The sequence below is a fragment of the Micromesistius poutassou genome, assembly GCF_964030765.1.
Source record: "Micromesistius poutassou genome assembly, chromosome: 7".
Lineage (NCBI taxonomy): Eukaryota > Metazoa > Chordata > Actinopteri > Gadiformes > Gadidae > Micromesistius > Micromesistius poutassou.
This window is the reverse complement of record NC_140277.1, coordinates 4,268,117-4,291,685: the sequence shown is the minus strand read 5'-3', so window position 1 is coordinate 4,291,685 and position 23,569 is coordinate 4,268,117. Positions and strand designations below refer to the sequence as shown.

General features: G+C 52.3%; 1 protein-coding gene across 4 annotated transcripts in view; it reads left to right on the top strand.

The window, feature by feature from the left end:
• Positions 1-18,117, top strand: part of ate1 (arginyltransferase 1) — a 57,386-nt gene extending 39,269 nt beyond the window's left edge. For all 4 annotated transcript variants that reach the window (XM_084470805.1, XM_084470804.1, XM_084470803.1 and 1 more), the window contains 2 exons: positions 8,909-9,029; positions 16,897-18,117. In XM_084470805.1, the coding sequence (XP_084326931.1) occupies positions 8,909-9,029; positions 16,897-17,087 (312 nt within the window). In that variant the 3' untranslated portion in view covers positions 17,088-18,117. The remainder of the gene's footprint in view (positions 1-8,908; positions 9,030-16,896) is intronic.
• The last annotated feature ends 5,452 nt before the right edge of the window (positions 18,118-23,569 follow it).

Genomic DNA, 23,569 nt, shown 5'->3' with positions numbered 1-23,569 from the left:
CCACAGTCCCCCAGCCAGTCGCCCCCTTCCCCCTGGCAACCAAGCCCAGGGTCCACACAGGGGCCGCAGGGTCCTGAGGACCACAGGACCGGTCAGGTCCGGGCCCATGTGGGCCACATGAGGGACACCAGTCCAGGGAAGCCTTCGAGGATTGTTGGTTCTCCCCTCAATTGACGCAAGACAGACAGACAGAGAGACACAGACACACAGAGAGAGCCAGACACAGAGAGAGAGGGCAAAAACATTCTCAATATTTACTACAGCCACACCCTGTGTATAAAGTCTCTCATCCTGGTCCAGAATCTCCGGTTGCTGTGGACTTGTGCAGAGGAGGCCCTGAATAGACTTTCTAGCCCGTTGTCTCATTTTGTCTTCAATATAGTTTATATTAATTATTGTCAGTTCTGCTCGGTTGGAAACGAGGACAGAACAATACCCGGGCTGTTCTTGTGCCACAAACTTAATTAGTCTGCCTAGCCCCTCCTCCTCTCCGCTCTCTCCTCGGTCTTCGTGCAGACCTCCAGGTGTGTCGCTCGGCGCAGGCTCTGACACGCCCGCAGCCTGCAGACAGGAGCCTGTGAGTGGTTGTTTTTCTATGAGGAATGGAGTGGGTCCAGGCTGGAAGGGCCTATTTCTGTACATTATGCATACCTGTAGGTGTGTGTGTGTGTGTGGGGAGTTGAAGTGGTGTGACGTGAACGATGCAGATCGAGATTGATAGAGAAAGAGTTTGAGGTGTGTGCACCATGGAACTCCTTCAACATCCCGTACCGTCTTGGTGTTATTGTAAAGTGTACGTTAAATGAACAGTTTCCACTTTGCATTGGTTTACAGTTCTGTTTCAGACAGAGTGTTTCTCTTCTTCCACCTTTGCTTTGCTCTCTGCTGTTGGCACACACACACACACACACACACACACACACACACACACACACACACACACACACACACACACACACACACACACACACACACAAGTGTGTGTGTGTGTGTGTGTATCAGCATAGATCTCCTGAGTTCCTACATGTTTGCGTTGTGGCGTACAGGCCCGGGCGTGACGGGCGCGGCCTTGCTCCTCTCCTCCACGGCGGTCCTTCTGCTCTTACATCTCCTCTCTCAACAGCCCTAGAAGGAGGCTTCGGTCGGGCCGGGGAAGATGACAGATGGGAGGAGGGGAGGGGAGCTCTGGTAGGGAACATTGAACCCGTGGCCCGTGTGTACTCGGTAACATGTTGTTGTTTGACAAGGTGCGCAGTGGAGGGATACGCAGAAGTCTCGGCATGAAGGGGTCTTATTGCATTAATTGCCACGTCCCGACGCCCAGACGCACCGAGTCCTGACGGCCCTGGATGGTGCGGGTTCGAGTTACTGTGTTGACAGCGGCTTGTTCGTGTCGAGACCGGCTCTGCCGACGCCATGCACCCAGCCTTTTGATTTGTGATTTCTCTTGTAATGGAAGCAGTATTGAGTTAGATCCCCATGTTGATGTATTCCTGTTGCCTGCCTTTCTACTTTAGCGTTTCCCACAGTACAGTACAACGCCCTTCAAAGGAGATCAAACCAGATTGAGTTTTCAGCCTTAAAAAAAAAAACCTTCTCGTGCCCCTTTACCCTGCCTCCTAACCCCTCCTCCCCCCCCCCCCCCCCCTCTCTCTCTCTCTGGCTCGCTCCCCCTCTCTGGCTCGGGCAAATTGGAGCATTTTTGACAGAAAGATCGTTGTTTGATTTAACTCAACAGGAGACCACCAACAGTGCAGCGCTCAAGTAGAAACATTTGCTTAGCTCTTATTTTTTTTCCTTCTCCTGGACATCTCTTTCTGTTTCTCACTGTTTCCTTTCTCTCCGCTGTTGTTGTTCTTTCTGGTCACGGTTGTGTTTGTAAGAAATCATTAACAGCCCTCCTCGCCGTGGCAACCGCTGCCTGGTACCCCCTAGGACGAGCGCTGACAGGGTGAGGGCCACGGGGGGTCAGAGCTCACCGGGGTCGGGTCACGCGATTGAGTCGTCCTTATGAGTGCTGGTGTGGCGGGGGTGTCGGTGGGGGTGGGGGTGTCTGTTGGGGTGTCGGGGGGAGGGTAGGGAGGTCATGAGGGTGAAGGAGAGAGTTCTGGATGCGGTGTCGGTGCTGAGGAGATCCAGGGCCCTCTATCTGCCAGCCCGAGGTGTTTGCCTTCCCATTACCTTCAGCTCTATTTATTTTCAAACCTGCCACGGCCACACCGCCCCGCCTGAAAGGAGCAGTGTCTGAGGGGAGAGAGGAATGGGCCGGGGGGGTGGGGGGGGGGGGGGGGGAGGGAGGGGGGGGGGGGTGGGAGAAGAAAAGCTTTCAAAGAGGCCCAACAGGCAGAATCAGTTAGACTCATGAATGCCGCTAGGCGTTTACTTAGTGCTGGGGTCCGGGGGGCTGCACATTGTTCGTCTTGCGAGAGCTGGCTGTTATTTCTTTTTTCATCTCCAGCAGCCTGGATTAGGGGGTTCTGGTCTGTGGCCGAGGAACCCGGACCTGGACGGGCAACATGTGTGAGCTGTGGTCTGTGTCAGAGGAGCTCATAAAGGCCGGGGAGATGGAGAGATAAAAGGCCGGCGGCCGGCGAGTTGATGCCCATTAAAACCCTGCCCTTGGACTGCCTCGCCTCCACCCCCCCACCCCCCCCCCCCCCCCTTTCCCCTCCTCTCCTCCTCTCCTTCTCCAGTTAGTTTTCTCTTTCTCTGTCTTGGGCGAAACGCGATCCTGTAAAAATATTTTCTCCTCATTAACCTGTCATCCTCTCGGAGCTGTGACGCATTGCCAGGTTGGGTGGGGAGCGAGGAGCAGCGCTGGGAGGACTTTGTCCGGGGGGAGGGGGGGGATTTGATTTGTAAGGGACTTTGTGGGCCTGGGGAGAGGGAGGAGGAGGAGGGGGGGGGGGGGGGGGATGGGATGGGAGGGGGGATGGGGGAGGGAGCGAGAGCGACTGGCCTGGATGTTGTATTTATTTGAAGGTCGTCTCATGGTAATGTGTCGAGGAGGGGGAAAGACCCTGGCAGCTCCCAGGTGTGTAAACAGTGCTGGCCAATGGAAATGTCCCAAGAACCTGGGGTCTGCGTTTCTTGGGACATTTCCATTGGCTTATGTGTATGTGCAAATGTACACATTGTGCCCCCCATGATGGACAAAGAGTGCGTGTGTGTGCGTGTGTGCGTGCGTGTATGGACCTATGTATCAGTTTGTTTGGACGTGTCTTTCACCAACATGGTACCCCTGCCTCGAAGGGACGCTGTTCTTGTAGCCAACGCTGTTTGTCTAGGTGCATAGTGTGTGTTTGTGTGCGTTCGCGCTGTTTACATGTGTCCATCGCCAGTGCACCCCCCCCCCCCCCCCCAGCCCTCATTCCCCCTCAAACTGCACTACTTCTTTTTTCTTCTTTTTTAAAAGGACGTGTGTGTGTGTGATAGCCGGGACGTGGAGCTCCGGTCCCTGTGTTTATTGGTCTACTGCGGGACCTGCACCGACGTGACCCAGGGTCAGCTCTGCTGGCCTGGGTGGGTTCAGCCTCTCGGGTCACAACGGGCCTCTGTGGGCCTCTTTGTGTAGGCCCTCTCTCCTTGTTTTAACACCAAACACAGAATTCAACACAAGGTTACTCTGGGACAGGACACGGCCACAAGGTTTGTCCGGTGAGGTCCCAGTAAGGAACTTGACCAGGGAGGCATGTGGCTCAGAAGGTAGAGCGGGTTAGCTGGTAACCGGAAGGTTGCTAGTTGAGGTTCCCTGAGCAAGACACCTCACCCTGACTGCTCCCTATGAGCTGGCTGTTGCCTTGCGTGGTTGACATCGCTGTCGGTGTGTGCATGAATGGGTGAATGTTGGGCAATATTGTAAAGCGCTTTGAGTGGCCACTGGTCAGAAAAGCGCTAGAAAATGCAGTCCATTTACCATTTGACCAGAGACTTGACCAGCTAGTAATTCTGTTGATGTTCCCTGCTTCTCACTGCTCGTCCCACTAGCTCCTCGTTGTACACCAACCCGATAATATTCACACAGTCTGTCCTTCTCCACGCCAGACGAAGGGACAGCCCACCAGCCAGTGAAGTAGTCGGTTCACAGTGAGAGCGAGCGCAACATGCCAGTGAGCTCATGGTTCTGTGAGACCTCCCTTCTGGATATGGGAGCCTCAGTGTCTAGGGCTGGAGAGAGCACCTCTGCCCACTGGCAGAGGTGCTCTCTCCTGGGGAGATTTCAGCTCTTCTGATACCGCTATCAAAGAGGAGACACCATGGAGGCGGCTGTTGGAGATGCATCGAGGGGCACACACACACACACACATACACACACATGGACCAACACATGGAGGCACACACACACACACTGTCGCAAACACACACACAGTCGCAAACACACAGTCGCGCACAGCATTCACGCACACAGAGTCAAACACACACAGTCACATGCCTCTGCTGCTGGGCTGGGTCGATGGAGACGCTATGGGGGACTGGCAGCAGATGTGTGGTGTATAGCAAGATGGCGATTATAGGTAAACCCTTTTCCCCATGACGCATGGACACCCATCCAAACCTCCCACCACCACCACCACCCCTGCCTCCCCCCAGCGAGCACTCAAGTTAAACGGAGGGGGGTGGGGGCTACTCTGAGCCACAAACCATGCAGTGATGTCATCACCAAGCTGTGAGAGATCAACGCAGAGAATGTTTTGATCCGAGCTCTAGCCACGGGACGGAAGAGGGCTCTGGGCGCGCGGTGGCTTACACGCGCGTGCTCACACACAACGCATGTGCTCACACACACACGCACACTCACAGCACACACACTCACTCACACACTCATTTGCACTCTCAATTACACTCACTCTCATACTCTCATTTACATGCTCAATTACACTCACTCTCATACTCTCTCACACACACCCTAAACATACTCTCATACACGCACGAACGCATGCACGTACACATGCACGCACACACACTCTCAGCACACCACACACTCCTAAACATACTACTCACAAACACACATATACACATACACCCTCTCACAACACGCACATGCACACACACAGTCACAGTGAGTGGAAGAAGAAAGAAAGCAGTGGTTTCGGTTTCCATGAGGATTCCTGGGCTGCCGTGAGGAGTGATATTTATGTGTCTGACGAATTGCGTTTCATTTAGATAACAGGTATCTGCGTGGGCTGGTGCCACTGCATCCCTTTCGGTATGAGTGCGCGCACACCTGTGTTTGTGCGAGTGTCAAGACAATAGCAGATCATTTGGGAACAAGGTCGGCAAACCGGACTGCCCATTCACCTGAAGACTGACGTGATGACGGTATTTTATGGCCTGTATGTTAAAGCGGTACGTGTTTATGTGCCTTGGGGAACATGGCTGCGAAACTTGGGTCACATGGGATTTCAACATTTCTTTCATCAACGTTCACTTCTGCCATTTGTTCATTCACTTGTGGAGCCGCACTCGAGCACGGCTTTACAGTAAGTCAGATGGTGAGGTTTCTCCTCTAGCCCCCCCACCCCCCCCCCCCCCCCCCCCCCCCCCCCCCCTCCTCTTCACCACTGTCTCTAAACTTTTGATTGAACACAGCTCCTCGCTCCCCTCCTCCTCGTCCTCCCGTCTCCATCTCGCTCTCTGTCAGCGTGGCTCCTTCCTCTGCTCTCTGTGGTTTCCTGCTCCCCGTATCAAACCCCCCCCCCCCCCTCCCCCTCGTCTCTCTCCCTATTGGCTCAGGGCCTCTTGCCTCAGCTGGCTCTAACCACGGCCTATCGCTTCCATCAGCGTCTCGGCCCCGCCACGTTAAATACCGTCCCTGTGCTCATCTGTGTCTCATTGTCACGTCTCCTGGCTTGTTCCCTGTCTTTCTGACGCCATTCCTCCCTCCCCCCCCTGTCTCCCTCCCCCGTCTCTCTCCCCCGACACATGGAGGGCAGCAGAGCCCTCTCGCTGAAGTTTTTCCTCTCGAGTTTCATCTTTTCTTTCAGCCTGTCACTACATTAAAAGGAATAAGTGAAACTTATTTTTTTTTTATCTTTTATGTGTAGAGCCTGGCTCTGCTTTGACTTTGCTCATGGGCATCGCGACACACTAGTGTTTCAGCTGCACCCCACATTTTCGGTTGGGGCAGCTTCCTGCTCTGACTGTATCCCTCACTCTGTCGTTTCCTGTGCCCTCATTACCTTCCCTCCTAGCTCGGACCAGAGCAGCAGTGACTCTAATGGAGAGACTGTGTCACTGCTAGTCATTTAGACAAAAGGCTGCGGTACCCCTCTGTGGGCTCCTCGTTACAGGAAACAATCACTGGTTTCCCTGTTGATAGGAGCCGCTGCTGCCACGCTGAGGCAGAGGCTAATAGCGCCGGCGAACGGAAGCAAACAGGAAACATACAGGCTGAAGTGACTGCTGCTGCTGCTGCTGTGAATTACTGGGCCTTCGGGCAGGGAGAGGGACCGACTGGGGCCAGCTTTTTGTATTCAGCTTCTTGTATTTTTGCATTTCTTTCTCTCACTCGTCTCACTCCAGGCCACAGAAAGATGTGTCCTCGCTCACGTTCAGTCGCTCATCTCTCTTGACATCCCCAGGGAGGTTTGTGGATCGGTGGCCTCGCTGTGACCCGCTCGGGTCTCTCATTGTGGTTGCAACGGTTTAACGCTTGGCAGCTCTCTCTGCAGCCAGCTCTTGCGTGTCACCAACGGAAAATAGTCTGATCTGTCACTCTCCTGAAATGACGAAGACTACCAAGAATCTCCTTTATTGCCCTGCAAAGATCTCGGGCCGTTTGGCACAGCCGACCTCCAGAAACTCGATAATATACCCGGGGACCAGCTCAGGCAGGGGTGGTTCTCGTTATGGTAGTCGTGCATATAGCCAGCACCATCATCATCATTGGATCAACACCAGCTTGATCCAACATGTTCTCTATCAAAGACCCCTGTCCCCTCTCCTCTATCCTCTATCCTCTCCCCTCTCCCCTCCGTGGTCCTTGCCCAGTGCTGATGGAACCGGCAGCATTAGGGGTGAGGTGGCACCACTATCAATGGATTGCAAAACTCGTTAGCAGAGTCGGTCCAACAGACTTGTGCAGACAAGGCTTTATTGCTCGTGGAATCCCGAGCACACTGCGTCGGGAACATTGTGCAGGAAGGGGGAGGGATGCACGTTTGTCTGTTGGCGCTACGGAGCCACAGGCATTCTTTCCATTCACCCATCTTTTGACGGCAGCACTTAAAGGGCCCCAGCCCCAGTACTCGTCATACCCTCCATTCCTGGGCGGAGGGGTCCGTGTCTCCAGCCCACTCACCCCTGCACAGCCTGCCTTCTATCGTCCTGCACCGTGTGTACTTCTGTAAATGATAAATAGACTGCATTTATATAGTGTATTCTAACCAGTGGCCACTTGAAGCGCTTTAAAATATTGCCTAACATTCATGCACACATTCACAGACGGACGGCGGTGTCAACCACGCAAGGTGACAGCCCGCTCGTCGGGAGCAGTGAGGGTGAGGCGTCTTGCTCAGGGACACCTCGACGCTGGGAGGAGTCAGAGATTGAACTAGAAACCTTCCGCATACCAGCCAAACCCGCACATGCCGCACCTAAATGTGTTGGCCCTCTGTTGTTGACCCCCGACTTTTCACTCAACCCCTCGGGTTCGGCCGTTGTTCACGTTTCAGCTCCGGGCTGCCGTTCCCCCCCCTGGTAGCGGTGGGCCTGTGAAAGCAGCCTGCGTAGTTTCCGTGCACCCTGACAGAACGTCTCACTCTGCGGCCACCGCCACCACCACAGCCTCCCTCTGGGATGTGGGACTGGGTTTACTTTTTAATGTAGAATGTGTTGATATGCTCCATTTTATATTTTCAAGGATTCGGGGGTTAAATGACATCCCCCCTTTTCACATTTTTGGTTCTGTAAAAACAATATAATAAAATGGCATCCCGCACTTGACATGTGTGATTTAAATGGCAGATAATGCCTGATAATTATTACCCTGCCGTTCGTGACCTCGGGGGAGTAGGGGAGGATATTTTCAGAAGGATACTGTGGGATTTGTTCTGTGGTTCGGTGCTGCGCTGCGCTGGGAGTGTGTGTGTCGTGTGTGTGTGTGTGTGTGTGTGTGTGTGTGTGTGTGTGTTTGTGTGTGTGCTGAGATAGTGCAGCAGGCCTGTTGGAGGCGCCTGCTTGTGTACAGTCTTATCGTTCTGTTTGTTTGGGAGCGTGCGTAACGCAGTGTTCTGCTCATTATTCCGCTCACACATGTGGTTCTTTTGGCTGCTTTTTTATATTTTGAAAGCTGAATTGGTAGTTCACACGTCCTACTTTGTAATCAATTGATTTTTGAATATGTATAAATATGTATAAGGCACAATTACAATCTAAACAATAGCACCACAAAATAAGGAGCCAAAGTTGTGAGTGATTTCAAACTTGCATGTCGGTCTCCCAATGTCTTCCTTCCAATTTTCCAGTTCTTGATTATTATATTTTAAAGGGGAATCGAATACAGAGTACTGGCTCATACGCGTGTTATGAAGAAACAGCCAGAGCAGTTTGACAGTGGACCTCATTGTTTAAGCCAATTACTTTTTTTTTTTTCCTGAAAAAACATAGACTTAAACTTTTTTCACAATAGCCGCATGAAGCTACTCTCTTTTATCCAAAAAGACTAGAAGCATGCCGGCTCCCCTTTGACTTCAAAGACGACGAACAGACAAATGTATCAAGATGACCTGGTGTGAGGACCAGTGTGTGGAGGGATGTGTGCATGACTGGATGAATGTGAGGACACATTGTAAAGTGCTTTGAGTGGCTACTGGTTCAAAAAAAACGCAGTATAAATGCAGTCCGTTCACCATTGCGTCTCCCTCGGACCAGTGAACCAGTCTTAACTCTGCTCCTCTCTCCTCCCCAGGGGCAGTACCTGCCTGCAGACCTGCTGTGCCCGGAGACCTTCGTCTGGGTGCCCATCGAGCGCTGCATCGCCCGCCTGGAGAACGCCCGCTACGTCCGCTTCAACCAGGACCCCGACGCAGGTACGCCAGCGCCCGACGTGCAGAGCTCCCCCGACTGTTTCCTACGGCGTTGTGTGGTTCGCGCTCCAGTCCGTTACCCTGCATTTACTACATCCCACCCCCATGCTCTCGGACTGTTGGCCCAACGTTAGATGTTCTTAAGGAGCCGCGTGTGTGTGTGTGTGTGTGTGTGTGTGTGTGTGTGTGTGTGTGTGTGTGTGTGTGTGTGTGTGTGTGTGTGTGTGTGTGTGTGTGTGTGTGTGTGTCCGGGCTGGCTTCCAACACGGTAGGATTTAGTGGTGGATCTCAGACCAGCCGTATCTGATCTCCAGGAGGATCTCTGTGATGATGATGATGTGGTCTCCTCTCTCCCTGCAGTCGGTCAGAGGCAGAAGTTAATCCCCTGTCCTCATGAAAGGACCATGTTGTCAGAAGATGACTGATTACATGAGCCACATGGCCGCATGCAGGGTTTAGACCAGGAGACGCCTGTGCTGGAGAAAGCCAGAGAACCAGGGAGAGAGAGGGAGAGATGCAGAGAGAGAGAGAGAGAGAGATGCAGAGGGAGAGAGGGAGAACCAGATGGATAGAGGAGAGGAGGGTGGTTAAGTGTACGTTGTAAAGGCTTGGAAAAAGTGTGATTCAAGGGTGGACTGAAGTATGATTGAAGTCAATGCTCTCGGTGTGTGTGTGTGTGTGTGTGTGTGTGTGTGTGTGTGTGTGTGTGTGTGTGTGTGTGTGTGTGTGTGTGTGTGTGTGTGTGTGTGTGTGTGTGTGTGTGTGTGTGTGTGTGTGTGTGGCTGTGACTCAGTTTAAACCCTACATAATAGGACTCTAGTCCTATAGATTGGGCAGGAAATGTTCTATACAGGATTCTGTTTTGTGTTTGTGTGTGAATGTGTACACCTATCTAAGCTCACACACATTTGTGTCTGTTTGCTGGAACCTGAGCCATCAGGTGGGTGGAGGGGTCATGGGGGAGAGTGGCCATCTCCTTGTTTACATCAGTCTGCATCAATAGACACACACAATGGACAGGAGGTGTGTATGATTCTCGCCGTAGGGTGGTGGATGACTGTGTGTCAATGTGTTAAAGTACAAATAGAAACACACTTCCTGAGAGACTGTAAGAACGGGCAGCATTCCGTGAAGAGACCGGATTCAGAGATTTCTGGGTAGATTAGGGATGTGGTAAGTGGTTGGTTGAGTGGGTGGAGGAGAAGGAGGAGTATGGGGGGTACACAAATTATGGAGGTGTGGTAGGAGAGGAGAAAAGAGAAAGGGAGAAATGGGGCCCCGTATTGTGACATAAATAGTTCTACAGCGAGAGAGGGGGGGGGTAGAGAGAGAGAGAGGGCGGGGGGAGGAGGGTGGGGGGGAGAGAACCCATTTAAATAATGCCTTTACTTTTTTCAATTCCCTGAATCATTTTGATGACTCACCAGTTGAACTGAAAGTGGAGGCATCACTCCAAGGAATAGTCAAGGATAATTAGTAGGCTGCTTATTGACAACATGGCCAACCTACATACTGGGTCTGACCCTTATAGTGCTGTCAGTCACAGCACTATAACCTAAGTAGGCACACAGGTGTGTGTGTGTGTGTGTGTGTGTGTGTGTGTGTGTGTGTGTGTGTGTGTGTGTGTGTGTGTGTGTGTGTGTGTGTGTGTGTGTGTGTGTGTGTGTGTGTGTGTGTGTGTGTGTCCAGCCAGCCTGTTGCCGTTGGACCAGGCCGCTGTCTGAGGCCCAACTTAGCCTTAAAGCTTCCCCATGCCAGCACATAGCAGTGAGCTCACCTAACATGATCATTGGCTGTATGTGAATCAGGGGGTGCTGCCGGGGGGGGGGGGGGGTAGTGGGCCCGCCGCCCAAAAATAACCCACGTCGCAGTCGATTGGTCGGTCAGTCACCGGGTCGACTTGCGGCTATGTCACCGGTAGACGAAGGGCTAAGTCCCACCGTGGATGCCAGCGTGTCTGCCAGTCCAACCATGACACAGTCGTACCACTGTTACCAAGTCTTCATGAATTAGCGTGGGGCTCTGACCCTGCGGTGCTGGCAGCGCCCGGGCTCCGTGTGGGCCCACTGGGCCGGCCCACTGCATGACGTAGGAGGAGGTTCTGCACACTCTTTGCACGGTGACAGCCAGATAGCAACACACTCCAGCCAGTAGCAGCCCACGGCGCTGAGCCCGGCACCGCACCGTGACGGAGAGGGCTGGGGAGCTGGACATTCCTCTGCCACAGGGACCCGCCCTGGAGCCAAGGCAAACAGTCGCGTTTGGCCGGTCTGAGGCGGTTCTACGTGTGGCAGTGGCAGACTGTGAGGGCAACCGGCCTGTGTTTAGGGGACATGGTACCAGCGTGTCTTGACCCCCTAACAGCGTAGTGCATGAAAGGAAGGGAAGAGCTTGGGGAGATGGAAGGGGACCGAAGGGAATGCCCTGGAGCCAAGTCAAACAGTCACGTTTGGCCGGTCCGAGGCGCTTCTACGTGGGGCAGTGACACAGCGAGGGCTACAGGCCTGTGTTTGGTGGACACGGTACCAGCATGCCTTGACCCCCGGCTTAGCTCAGCAGGTAGCAGGTTGGCTGGTAACCGGATGCTAGTTCGACCCCCGTCTCCTCCTAACTGAGTGTCGAGGTGTCCCTGAGCAATGAAGCGTCACCCTAAAGGGGCTGATTATGGTCCCACGTTCACAGCAACGCAAGGGGATTACGGACACCATACGTCCTTGCGGACCCTCCTTGTGTCCACCGCAAGAGCCTGACGTGCGGCTCCCAAAAATTGTAACCTACATTGAGACGACGCAGCCGCACGGGCTGTGATTGGTCCGCTTATTAAAACCCAACGCAGAACCATAAAGGTTCAGGGCTGCGTCGAAGGGTCTGCGTGGGTCATTGCTTTGCATGAACATGGAACCATAATCATCTCTTAACTGCTCCAGGCGAGCTGGATGTCGCCTTGCGTGGTTGACTCCATGCCCCAAATGTAAATTAACATCGTACTGCATGAAAGGAAGGGAAGAGCCCGGGACCCTCTGTGGGAAAGGGAGCTGGAAGGGGGCCGGGGGTGGCCCGATCTGGGGCCCGGGAGGGCGGGTGGACCCCCGGGGTCGTCCTGGGTGTTCGGCCCGTCGGTGAACTGGGTCACCGAGTGGAGCTAATGAGGTGCGAGGGGAGCGCTAATCTAACGTTTACATGACCCCTCCGGCGCACGCACACACACACGTTGATTCTGCGGCCCAGCGCTCACTCGTCCGGACACCCGCCCGCCATGACCTCATGGACACGCACACGCACACAGCGTACAGCACGCACACACGTAGCGTACAGCAGATGCACCAACTCCCACACACTTTAGCACTTTAGCACTAATCTGTGTTTGCCTGACAGAGAGCTGGGGCATTGCCCTCTCAGCATGATAAACACTTGTAAAAAAGTGTGTGACACGAGTCGCCCCCTGAACCTTAAGTGCCTGAAGCAGGCGCCAACACAGACTCAAACATACACCACGCACATACACACATGCACACATTGGGCTTACAGTACTTTTTAACATGGTCTTTTTTTTATCTCTTACAGATACACAAATAGTGTCTGTGCCACCAATCTCTGCTTCAGTGTGTGTGTCTCTCTCTCTCTCTCTCTCTCTCTCTCTCTCTCTCTCTCTCTCTCTCTCTCTCTCTCTCTCTCTCTCTCTCTCTCTCTCTCTCTCTCTCTCTCTCTCTCTCTCTCTCCTCTCTCTCTCTCTCTCTCTCTCTCTCTCTCTCTCTCTCTCTCTCTCTCTCTCTCTCTCTCTCTCTCTCTCTCTCTCTCTGTGTGTGTGCCTGGGTACCGAAGCCAGTCTAAGTGGTGCCAAGCGTTGGGGTAGAGTGAGGCTGCGCTGGGGGAGAAGGGCCCCTCTATCTTAACAAGCCCCGGTCTGACAGCACTCAGCCCCCTGCCTGTCCCTCCATGGGCCTTCCACACTTCACTGCTCTGACTCACTTTCCCTCTGCTTATCAGTCTGGCTGTCTGTCCGTCCATATGTCCAGCTCACCCCTGCCGTCAGGGAGGGGAGGGGACAGGGGGAGGTGTCTGCTTCCCTCAGATCCTCTGGGTGGATGGATGGACCCGCTTAGCTGCAGTCCTTTTAATAAAACACACATGTGGGTCTGGATCGTGTCGCCGGCTCTATCAGTGCGCCTCCCCCTGCAGTATATGTATTTTCTTTAAACTGTTTAACAGTTGAAGACAATTTGGATGCTCAAGCAGATAGTAAACATTGTGGGATGATATATTTAAAGACATCAGAATTGTCTTTCTAGTAGTTGTAGTTGTAATATTTCAATATAGCCAAACTCCAGCCAGTCAAAGCCTGTTCTTAGTTCCCCCGCCCCGTGTAAAGTGTGCTCACGTCGCACGCTAGGTTCGGGGGGTCAGTGTCTTACCAGAGGATTTCCGACTAATGGGGTTCAACTCCTGGCCTCCGGTCCAAAGGGTGCGTGTCCCTGCCCCCTGGATCGCCACGGCGCCCCTCTTCCTTTCACGTCCCGGCCCTCCGTCGGCCTCTCGACCTCGGGTCAGAGGAAGCACGGCTCGTAGCGGACACTGACCCCACGGCCCGCCGCGGACTGGCCTCGCCACTCAAGGAAGGGACGTGAGAGAGAGAGAGAGAGAGATAGAGAGAGGGAGTGTGTCTGGGTTTCCTAGGGTGAACCCCTTCTTAATCTCGCCCTGAACCCACAACTTCTCTCTCCTCCCCCTTACCCCCTGACCTCTGAACCTTAAACCCCCAGACCCCCAGGCCACGACCTTGGAGCGAGATGTCACCGGACATCCGCTGGCTCCTTTCATGGGAGGGAGGGCTGGAGCCCCTCAGAGCCCAGCAGGGGGGGGAGATGATGGATGGGTGAATGATAGATGGATGGATGGAGGGATGATAGAGGGGTGAATGATGCATGGATAGATGGATGATGGAGGGATGAATCGTACATGAATGGATAAATGATAGAGGTGAATCATAGATGGATGGAAATGTAGAGTACGTTTGCTGACAGTGTTTATGTGAGGAGCGGATGTTTGGATTGTGTAGAGAGAGGGGGAGAGAGAGAGAGTCCTGTGAATCCTCTGGATCCTCTTACAGTAATGCTCAATAGTCTGTCATGAAGCCAAGAGGTTCTGCTGTCCTCGGTTACTGAAACATCGTGTCCTTAAACCACCGTCCAGGCTCCAAGCAAACCGTGTCATTAAAATAAACATTTTTGGAGCCCACGAATATTTGTAATTAGCATTTTATTAATATGTATCTATAGCATCTTTCATTGTTAGGGACAATCACTAAGTGCTTTGACAGTGCATTAATAACAATAAATAAATAAGAATTAAACTTTGCAGATTAAATTATGATCACAGATAACTTCTGATTATTTCTGCTCTCTGTTGACTGGTTCACAGCTCATTAAGGCATGGGGATCTACAGGGAAACGTATTGCTGAGGCTGGCAGTTTTCTAATGTAATCTGATAGAAGAGATGCTGACTCTGACGTTTGGGTTAGGGTAGGAAGATTATTCATTAGTTCATCAGCGACGGGTGAAGCTCATATGTAATTCAACACTTGAAGCCCCAAAAGTGATCCCCAAAAAGAATGTGAAACATGAAAATCTCCATAGAGTGGGAGAGAAAAATATCTGCAGGGCTTTTTCCAGAGAGACCTTTACATGCCCCTGATCGGAAAAAAACACCAAACTAAAAGTTACACATCACACAATGGAGACTGTCCTGAGTGGTAAACTTGTTCCCCTTCAGTTTCCTCCTGGTCCTTGGTTGGTTCTAAATTCCCTGAAGGTCACTGGGCACATTAACGTGACCACCGGCACCGACATCCAAATCTCCTTCAGTTGTCGCTTGCTACCCTTCTCAATAGCATTACGGTGCTTTCCCTCATACCCGTAGCCAGCTATGAGGTCACCGAGGTCCGGACCTCGGTCATTTTTGTAGAGCTAAATAACAAAGTTCGACCCTAAATACAACTGTATACAAAACCAGTGGTTGAGAACTTCTCAGAGATGAGTAAATGCTTAATTCAGTTGAGACTTGTTACTTTGTGTCCGCCCGGTGTGACATTTGTTAGTGTTAGTGCGTGTGCGAACCAAGCACAGAACCCCCCCCCCCCAACCCCCCCCAACAAAACTGAACCCCCGCAACTGAAGTTCCCCCCCCCCGCCCACTCACTATTGTTCAAACCCTGGCTAGGGCCCCGCTCAGACTGTGTAATGTGCGTTAAGCTGCACCTCTGCTCTCTAGATCAGATCCATGTCGGGCCTTAACTGAAAAGAGGTGTGCATGGCAACGTCCCAAGACACAACGGTAGCAGAAATATGTCCAGTGAACTAGTGTCTGCCGTCCTCTTCTGTGTCCAGTGGAGCCGTGTTTCCATGTGTCTGCCTTGGCCTCCTGGCTCTATCTGGGGCTGCAGCCCTCATCTGGTCTGCAGGGAGCAGGCAGATAGGTGGTACCTCACCGGCTATGTGAGGAATTTAGCAAATGTATGAAGCGAAGGCACATGGCTGTAAGCTTGGATCTATGCTATGCACACACGCACGCACGCACGCACATGCACACGCACACACGCGCACACGCGCACACACGCACACACGCACACACACACACACACACACACACACACACACACACACACATGTCTACACTCACACATAGACACACACACACAGACTCACACACACCCCCTGACCACCTGGGAGCTCAGCTGGGCGCCATGTGGGTGTGGTGGCGGTAGAGAAGAGCCGGGGTCTGTTACTACAACATTCTAGCTCCCTCCTGCTGGAGCCCACAGCACCAGGGGACCAGTGGCCCCTGAGCAGCTGGGTGGCTCTGTCTCTCTCTCCCCAGATAGATGCTCTCTTCCACATGGAGCAGTGTGTGTCTGTGTTGTGCCAAGGGAGTTTGCGTGTGTTGACGGGGGTTTGTGTACTTGTGCTTGTGTGTGTGTTTATGTGGGTTTGGGCAAGAGTGTGTTTGTTTACCTGGGTTTGTGTACATGTGTGTTAACATGGGTTTGGGGGTGTGTGTGTGTGTGTGTGTGTGTGTGTTTACATGGACTTGTGTACGTGTGTGTTTGTGTGTTTTCATTCACTTGTGTACGCGAGTGTGTGTTTACGTCTAATTGTGTACGTGTGTGTGTGTGTGTGTGTTTAACTGGACTTGTGTGTGTGTTAGTGCGTGTTTATGTGGACTTACGTGGAGTCTCTTGTACTCCGTCCGTCCATTACACCACCCTCCCACTGTGGGCATGTAGGTCCAGCCCCACCCTCACATGAGCCTCTTTGCGTGTGCTTTCTAACCCCCACCACCACATTTTCCAGTGGGACATCCAGAGGGCCGTTCTGAGGCCTGGGCGTTGGGTTATAGAGTGGCAGTGTTTCCAATGGACCTGCTGGGGTTTATAGCAGCGGGCCTCCCCATAAAGACACTGTGTTTAGGCCCCGCTCAGAGCCTGTAAACAAGATGAGCTGAATAGCAGAGAACTGCACTTCTGTGGGTCCTCTCTCAGGCACCGAGTGGAAGGGATACTGCTTTATATTCTACATGCTCCTTCTGAAGGAGGTTAAGGCAGAACGATGCTGCAATAAGGACTTTCTATATTACATGAATATAATTATGATATGGATATTATTATTGACTTGGCCATTAAGGGTAAGGATGTATCTTTTAACAACAAATCATTAATGGGAAAATATAAACAAAGACATTGTCAATTAGCGGAAGGGTTAATTAAACTTTCTACGCTATTGTAAAAAAAACAACTTGAATGATCTTTTAATGGTCTTTACCTTTAATACTAATTTTGTTTCTCTCCCCCTCTGCCTCCCTCCCCCCCCGGACCAGGTGACGCCCGGGCCCTTAAGGACCTGTCCCGGGTCATGATTCTGTTCAAGCGGACGGTCATGCCCTACGCCGCCTACTGCCGCAAGCGCAGGGGCCCCAACGACCAGGAGCAGGTGGAGCAGTACGCCGCCCTGTTGGGCCAGACCTGCGCCGAGAGGGTCCTGATGTACCGGGAGGGCCCCAGGGCCTGAGGGCCCCTAGGACCTCAGGCCCGAGGCCCAGAGCATCCTGTTGTACTGGGCCTGAACGCCCCAGGGCCTGAGGGCCCCTAGGACCTCAGGCCCGAGGCCCAGCCACCAGGAGCAGGGAGAGCATCCTGTTGTACTGGGCCTGAACGCCCCAGGGCCTGAGGGCCCCTAGGACCTTAGGGCCCCGAAGACCTTAGGGCCCCGAGGACCTCAGGCTCGAGGCCCCAGCCACCAGGAGCAGGAAGAGCACCCTGATGTACTGGGCCGGAGGGCCCCTCAGACCTCCGCTTAGACACTCACCAACCCACATAGGAAAGAAACCCACCTGCCAGCAATACGTCTGTCTGATCCAACTCAGCCTTTCAGTCTGTCCGTCTATCTGCTCTGAACGTCTCTCTGCCTATCAGTCTGTGTATATGTCCGTCTGTCTTTCAGCCTTTCTGTCTATCAGTCTGTCTTCTCTCTCGCTCTATGCTGCTTCTCCCTGTAGTCTCACTGCTTTATAACTTCAGTCAGCTGCCCACCATGTGTGTGTCTGTGTGTATGTGTGTACTGTTTACAGTATACATGTATGTACATGTAGTATGTATGTATTTGTGTGTATCCACGTACCTGCTGGCCTGCCTGATCAATATATCAGCATCTTAATCACCACTATAAGTATTCACTCATTACAGTAGTCACGACACCACAGCTGGCCAACGGGTGGAGGAACAGGCCAGTGGCTACGTTCACCTCCATGGAAGGTCTTTAACTACAGTGAGTAGGAGGTCACTGCTCTCAGAGAAGGCCTCGGAGTCTTCCTTTAAAACCACGTCCTGGTCCTGAGGAGGAGAACCAAGCCCTGAGGAGGAGAACCACGTCTGTGGGAGGAGAACCAAGTCCTGAGGAGGAGAACCGCGTTCGAGGTCCCTGAGCGAACGCTCTCTCCCCACTTCCTGTGTTTTAAACCACGACCGCTTTCACTTCTTTTACTCTGACATCGACACTTATTTTGTTTTTATCCTCTTTGTTTCGTTTTAATAAAGGGAATATATAATCACTCTGTGGTGGGAGTTTTTTTGATTTATTATTATTAGAATTATCTTGTGCAGTATTGTGCAGGTGAAGCTCAACACACACGGAACACAAATTTCAGTTCATCTTTGGAGAATGACCCGATGAAGAAACAGAATCATGTTGTTCTTAACAGGGCGAGTTTCTCTGTTTATCCAGAAGTCATTTTTGGACATTGACGTTTGAGATTCCAAAAAATGTATTATGTCCCAACACGGCCATGTCTTCTTGGCTTCGCTCATTACTTTTGCCCTGAGGTATCATGGGGGGTGTGTCTGTGTACGTGTGTATGTGTTATCTGTGCGCATGTGCGTGAAAGTTTGTGTGCACATCTGTGTGTATGTGTGTATCTGCGCATGTGCGTGAATGTTTGTGTACACATGCGCACATGTGCGTGTATGTTTGCGAGTGAGTGTGTGTTGGTTCCAAGCTACCAGCCCGTACTGTGTGGAGATCACCTCACCACATACTGCCACAAACGGGAGTGTAAATTTGCACAGATCCCACGGGCTTATGCTCCACAATGCTCCACACACACCACTCCCAGCGGGCGCGCTGGGAGTGGTGTGGCGGGGCCTGTTTGAGTTGGAGCGGCCCGCCGCGCTCAGATATACGAGCTGGCACCGCTTCAATGGCCACGGCTGCTGCTGGTGCTTCTGCAGAATGTCAACAGCAGTCTGGAAGAGGAGCAGGGTGCCAGGGCTGGGTGGGGCCGGTGGTGGAGGTGGAGCGGGGGCCCGTGCTCTGCCAGAGCGGGGCCAAACCCGGCCAAGCTCGACGGTGTCCGGGCTCAGGGGACAAGGGGCCAGGGGTCTGTAACAAGGGCCGATGAGCTAAATGAATCCTGGGGCACGCCTGGGGCACGATTCAGACCCGACTGGGTGGGCTTCCCTTTTAATCCAAATGCTTACTCACACTTTGAGAGAGACACACACACACACACATGTGAAATGCAGCCTTTATTTGTCTAAAGGCTCCTCTGTCCAGCTGTTGTCATGTGGTCTGATCTTAACATCGTCCATCTCTGTCAGCGAAAAACCGCCCTCCAGTTCTTAGAAAACAGCGAGAAGAGAGGGAGCATCTCAGTAGTTTAAACCTGACCAGACTTTCAAACAGGGACTGTGTCCGAGAGAATTAGCACAGATTGACTAAGTCTAATAGTCTAATTCTCCAGGAAGGGAACACTGACACTGGCAAGAGGCCATCTTGGATCCACTGTTTCCATCCCACATTAGGCAAGCCTGCCCTATGTGTTGCACATGCAACACACACACACACACACACACACACACACACACTCACACCCAAACACACACTCCCACACACACCCAAACACACACACTCTCTCACACACACACACACACACACACACACACTCCCAAACACACACACCCATTCACCCACTGCTGGCCCTGTCACGAAGATTTAGGCTTGGTGGGTTCCACACACAAAGAGGCGATGCCAGTACGTTGGTGGAGCTCTCTGTCAAAACAACCTGGCCCTACTGCTGCTGCAGGCCATTAGCTTAATAATAATGTACAGAGGCAGAACAGTCTGGGCCGGGACATTAGTCACTGAGCATCACGGTGTCCAATCAGGGCTTCTTAATAAGATAGATGTTCTGACCGCAAGCCACAGCGAGGGCTGCTCAGCCAAAGGTCCCATGGAGAGGAGAGGAACCGCAGGGGCCATTATCTCCCCGTCTGAACTCCTTCCAACAGGGGTTGGGAAACGTAACGTCATGCTTGATTTGTGCGTGCTCGGGTGCCAGATGGGTGGAGTTTGTACACATGATACACTTGGTAATTAACATAGTTGAGGTCTCAACTGATGGCGTCATTTTTGTACTGTATTGGTTAATGTCACCTGTGTGATACTGGGATGATCATTGCTTGATAAAGCTGTGGTAAGATTAGTTATCTGTTCCTGGTATTGATCACTCACTTAAAAATACTACTTAGCATTGTGTAGCATCTGATCCTAGCTATTGTTGTTGGATATGGGAATGGGTTAACCTAACAATTGTCAGTGCTTGGCACAACATATTGTTGTTTCTCTTTTTTCTGACAAATGTTCTTATTGTAAGTCGCTTTGGATAAAAGTGTCTGCTAAATCCCCTAAACTTAAATGTTAAAGATGAAGGAAGCCATAGTGGGCCTACGTTTGTGAAAGGCCACTCAATGGAAATATGAGAAGTAGTGGCATGGTAGTATGACATCCGCAACACCGACTCCATATCACAGTTCAAATCAAAACTCAAAACTCACCTTTTCATATCTGCGTACCCCCCCCGATCAACATCCCACATCACCACATCACAATCACCCATTGTTCACCTTATTTTAACTGTTTGATGATTGTATTTATGTTCTGTACGGCGTCCTTGAGAGCTTTGAAAGGCGCCTTTAAAATATAGTATTATTATTATTATTATTATTATAAGGAGCAAACCAGGAAATATATATTACGATTTTCTATCCCTCTTTCAGGAACGCCCATGGAATCCTATCCCTTATTTCTGTAGTAAAACCCTCCCAGGGCTGTGATTATTTTGGGATTCAACAGGTGAAACCCGATCTTTCACTGATACTTTCTTTTGAAGACGAAGACGCCCATAGACAGGATGTGTGTCAGCCCCCAGTGCCCACCTCGGTACCGCGCTGTGAGCTCAGCCACGCAGGTATTTCAGGCCACATCTGAATTGACAACTGTTACACGCAAAACCCTTTTCCTGTTTGTAATAAGATGCTATCTCTCTTCCACCACTGTTTGAACTCTCTCTCTCTTGCTCTCTCCCCCTCTCCCTCTCCCTGTCCCGCTCTTTCTCTTTCTCTTTCTCCCTCTCTTTCTCTCTCTCTCTTATCTCTCTCTCTCTCTCCCCCCCCCCCTCTCTTTATCTAAACCTGTCTCTCTCTCTTCTTTTCTGGTCTGTAAATGTATCCACCATGCTTTCATTATTTGTTCTACCTTATAGCCGGGGGCTAAATATAAACAGACTGTGTACTTTATGTACTTTATGTACGTGTGTGTGTGTGTGTGTGTGTCTGTATCTGTGTTGATTCTAGCTGGCACTTGTGTGAGCATGCGCTGTTTGTGGATTGGCTACCCCGTGAGACCATGGCGACCGTTGTCGCGTTGTTGCCGCGAGCGTTGTGTTAGTGTTGTTGTGTATACGCTCTTGTGTGTGTCTTCTCTTGTGCTGCTGCTGCTGCTGCGGCGGCGTTGTGTTGTCTTTGCACCCGCACCCAGACTGGCCCCCAGGCCCAGCGGAAGCGGCCCCGGGCCCCCAGAGGAAGTGCAGGGCCCGCCTTTGTTCCAACGAGGGCCCCTGGATTAAGCGTATCGCACTCTAAATGCGGAGCCCCCTTTCACTGGGGGATTATGGTGTGAGCTGGGGGAGGGGGGGGGGGGGGGCGTCTCTCTCTCTCCCATTGGAGCCCTGTCACACGGATTCAACACACATCACGACCGCAGCAGCACCCCAGCCTGCTAGAGAACACAACAACTCCAGAGAGAGCGAGGGAGAGAGAGAGGGGGAGAGAGCGCGGGAGAGGACCACGTCCAGGGGGCCCAGAGACAGTGGTAAGGTGTTTATCTGGGGCCATTGAGGAGGCGTAGCCCCCCCCCCCCCCACCGACACCCCCCCCAACCCTTGCTGTAGGACCTGTTGCCATTTTGTTCATATACCTGCAGCCTCAGTCTTCAGACAGATACACATCTTAATATCGGCGGAAGATGAAAATTTGAGTATGTTTTTTCGACTAATTATAACAACTGGATGTTCCCACTTATACGTGTGATTTGATTTGAATTCACCAAGTGAGTTAGGAGGAGTTAGGAGGAGTTAGGAGGAATTAGGAGGAGTTAGGAGGCTGATAGAGAAACGCAAGCAAGATGGCAGCACCGCGTGCAAGATGGGAGAATAACTCATTTGGCACAGTTTAGAGTGCCACTTTGGTTGGCATGGCGACGTGGACAATGAGTGATTGGCGGTAAATAGTGTCCTCAAACGTACTCCCTTGTGAGTGAGTGCTCCGCCCTCCCCTCCCCTCCCCTTCCCTTCCCTCTCCTCACTCTCCCTCTGTCTCTCACTCTCTATCTCTCCCTCCCCCTCCTCTCCCCCTCCCTCTCTCGCTCTCACTCTCTCTCCTTCTCTCCCTCTCTCCCCCCCTCTCTGACTCTCTCCCTCTCCCTCTCTCCCTCTCTCTCTCTCTCTCGCTCTCTCCCCCCCCCTCTCTCTCCTCTCTCCCCTTTCCACTCTCCCTCTCTTTCTTTCAGCGTGTTGAGGTCTCCCGCCTGCACCTCCCCCCTCCCTCCCTCTCCTTCCTCCCTCCTCTTTGTGTTTTCCCTCCTGGTCCTCATGGGCCGAGCAGGCAGTGCAAACATTCCGAGTGGCGTTAGAATGCTGATGATGGCGAGGTGTGGACGATGCCCGGGGGCCCAGGAGGGGCGGGGGGCCAGGGGAGGGCGAGAGGGAGAGGGGAGAGTCTTCTCCTCCTCCATCGTGTTAATCTTCATCTCTCTGTTTGAACCGCGCAGGGCTGCAGCCTAATTAAGCTACTTATACACACACACACACACACACACACACACACACACACACACAAACACACACATATATATATGTTAACATATACAGTATATATCCACACACTCAAACACACACATTCACACGCACGCACGCACGCACGCACGCACGCACGCACGCACGCACGCACACACACACACACACACACACACACACCTACACGTTCACCCTTCTGCTGTGTAACGGAATTTCCCATCACCTCAAGTCTTTCTCCACATATCACCCCCACCCCTCCCTCAACACACACACACACACACACACACCAGTGCTTTTTCTTCCTTCTCAAAGGTGAACTACATTTTCCAGTCTTCTAAAAAAACAGGTGACGGTTTTTAGACTGTACCCGCCACTGCCTCCTCCTCCTCCTCCTCCTCCATCATCTCCTCTTCCTCCTACCTTTCCTTCCTCCCTTCTCCTTCTGCTCCTCATTCTCCTCCATCTCCATCCTATCCTCCACCTCCTCATTCTTCTCCATCCTCTTCCACCTTCTCCACCTCCTCCTCCTCAATCTCCTCCACCTCCTCATCCCCCACCTCCCACCTCCATCACCATCTCCTCCTCCTCCTCCACCTCCACATCCTCCTCAATCCTCTTCCACCTCCTCCTCCACCTCTTCTACCTCCTTATCCTCCTCCACCTCCTCCTCCTCCATCCTCTTCCTCCATCTCCTCCTCCTGCTTCTCCACATCTTCCACCTCCTTATCCTCCTCCACCTCCTCCTCCTCCATCCTCTTCCTCCATCTCCTCCTCCTGCTTCTCCACCTCTTCCACCTCCTCCTCCTCCTCCTCCTCCTCCATCCGGCCCAGGAAAGCGGTGAGCGAGGCTGTGTTCACCGGCCGC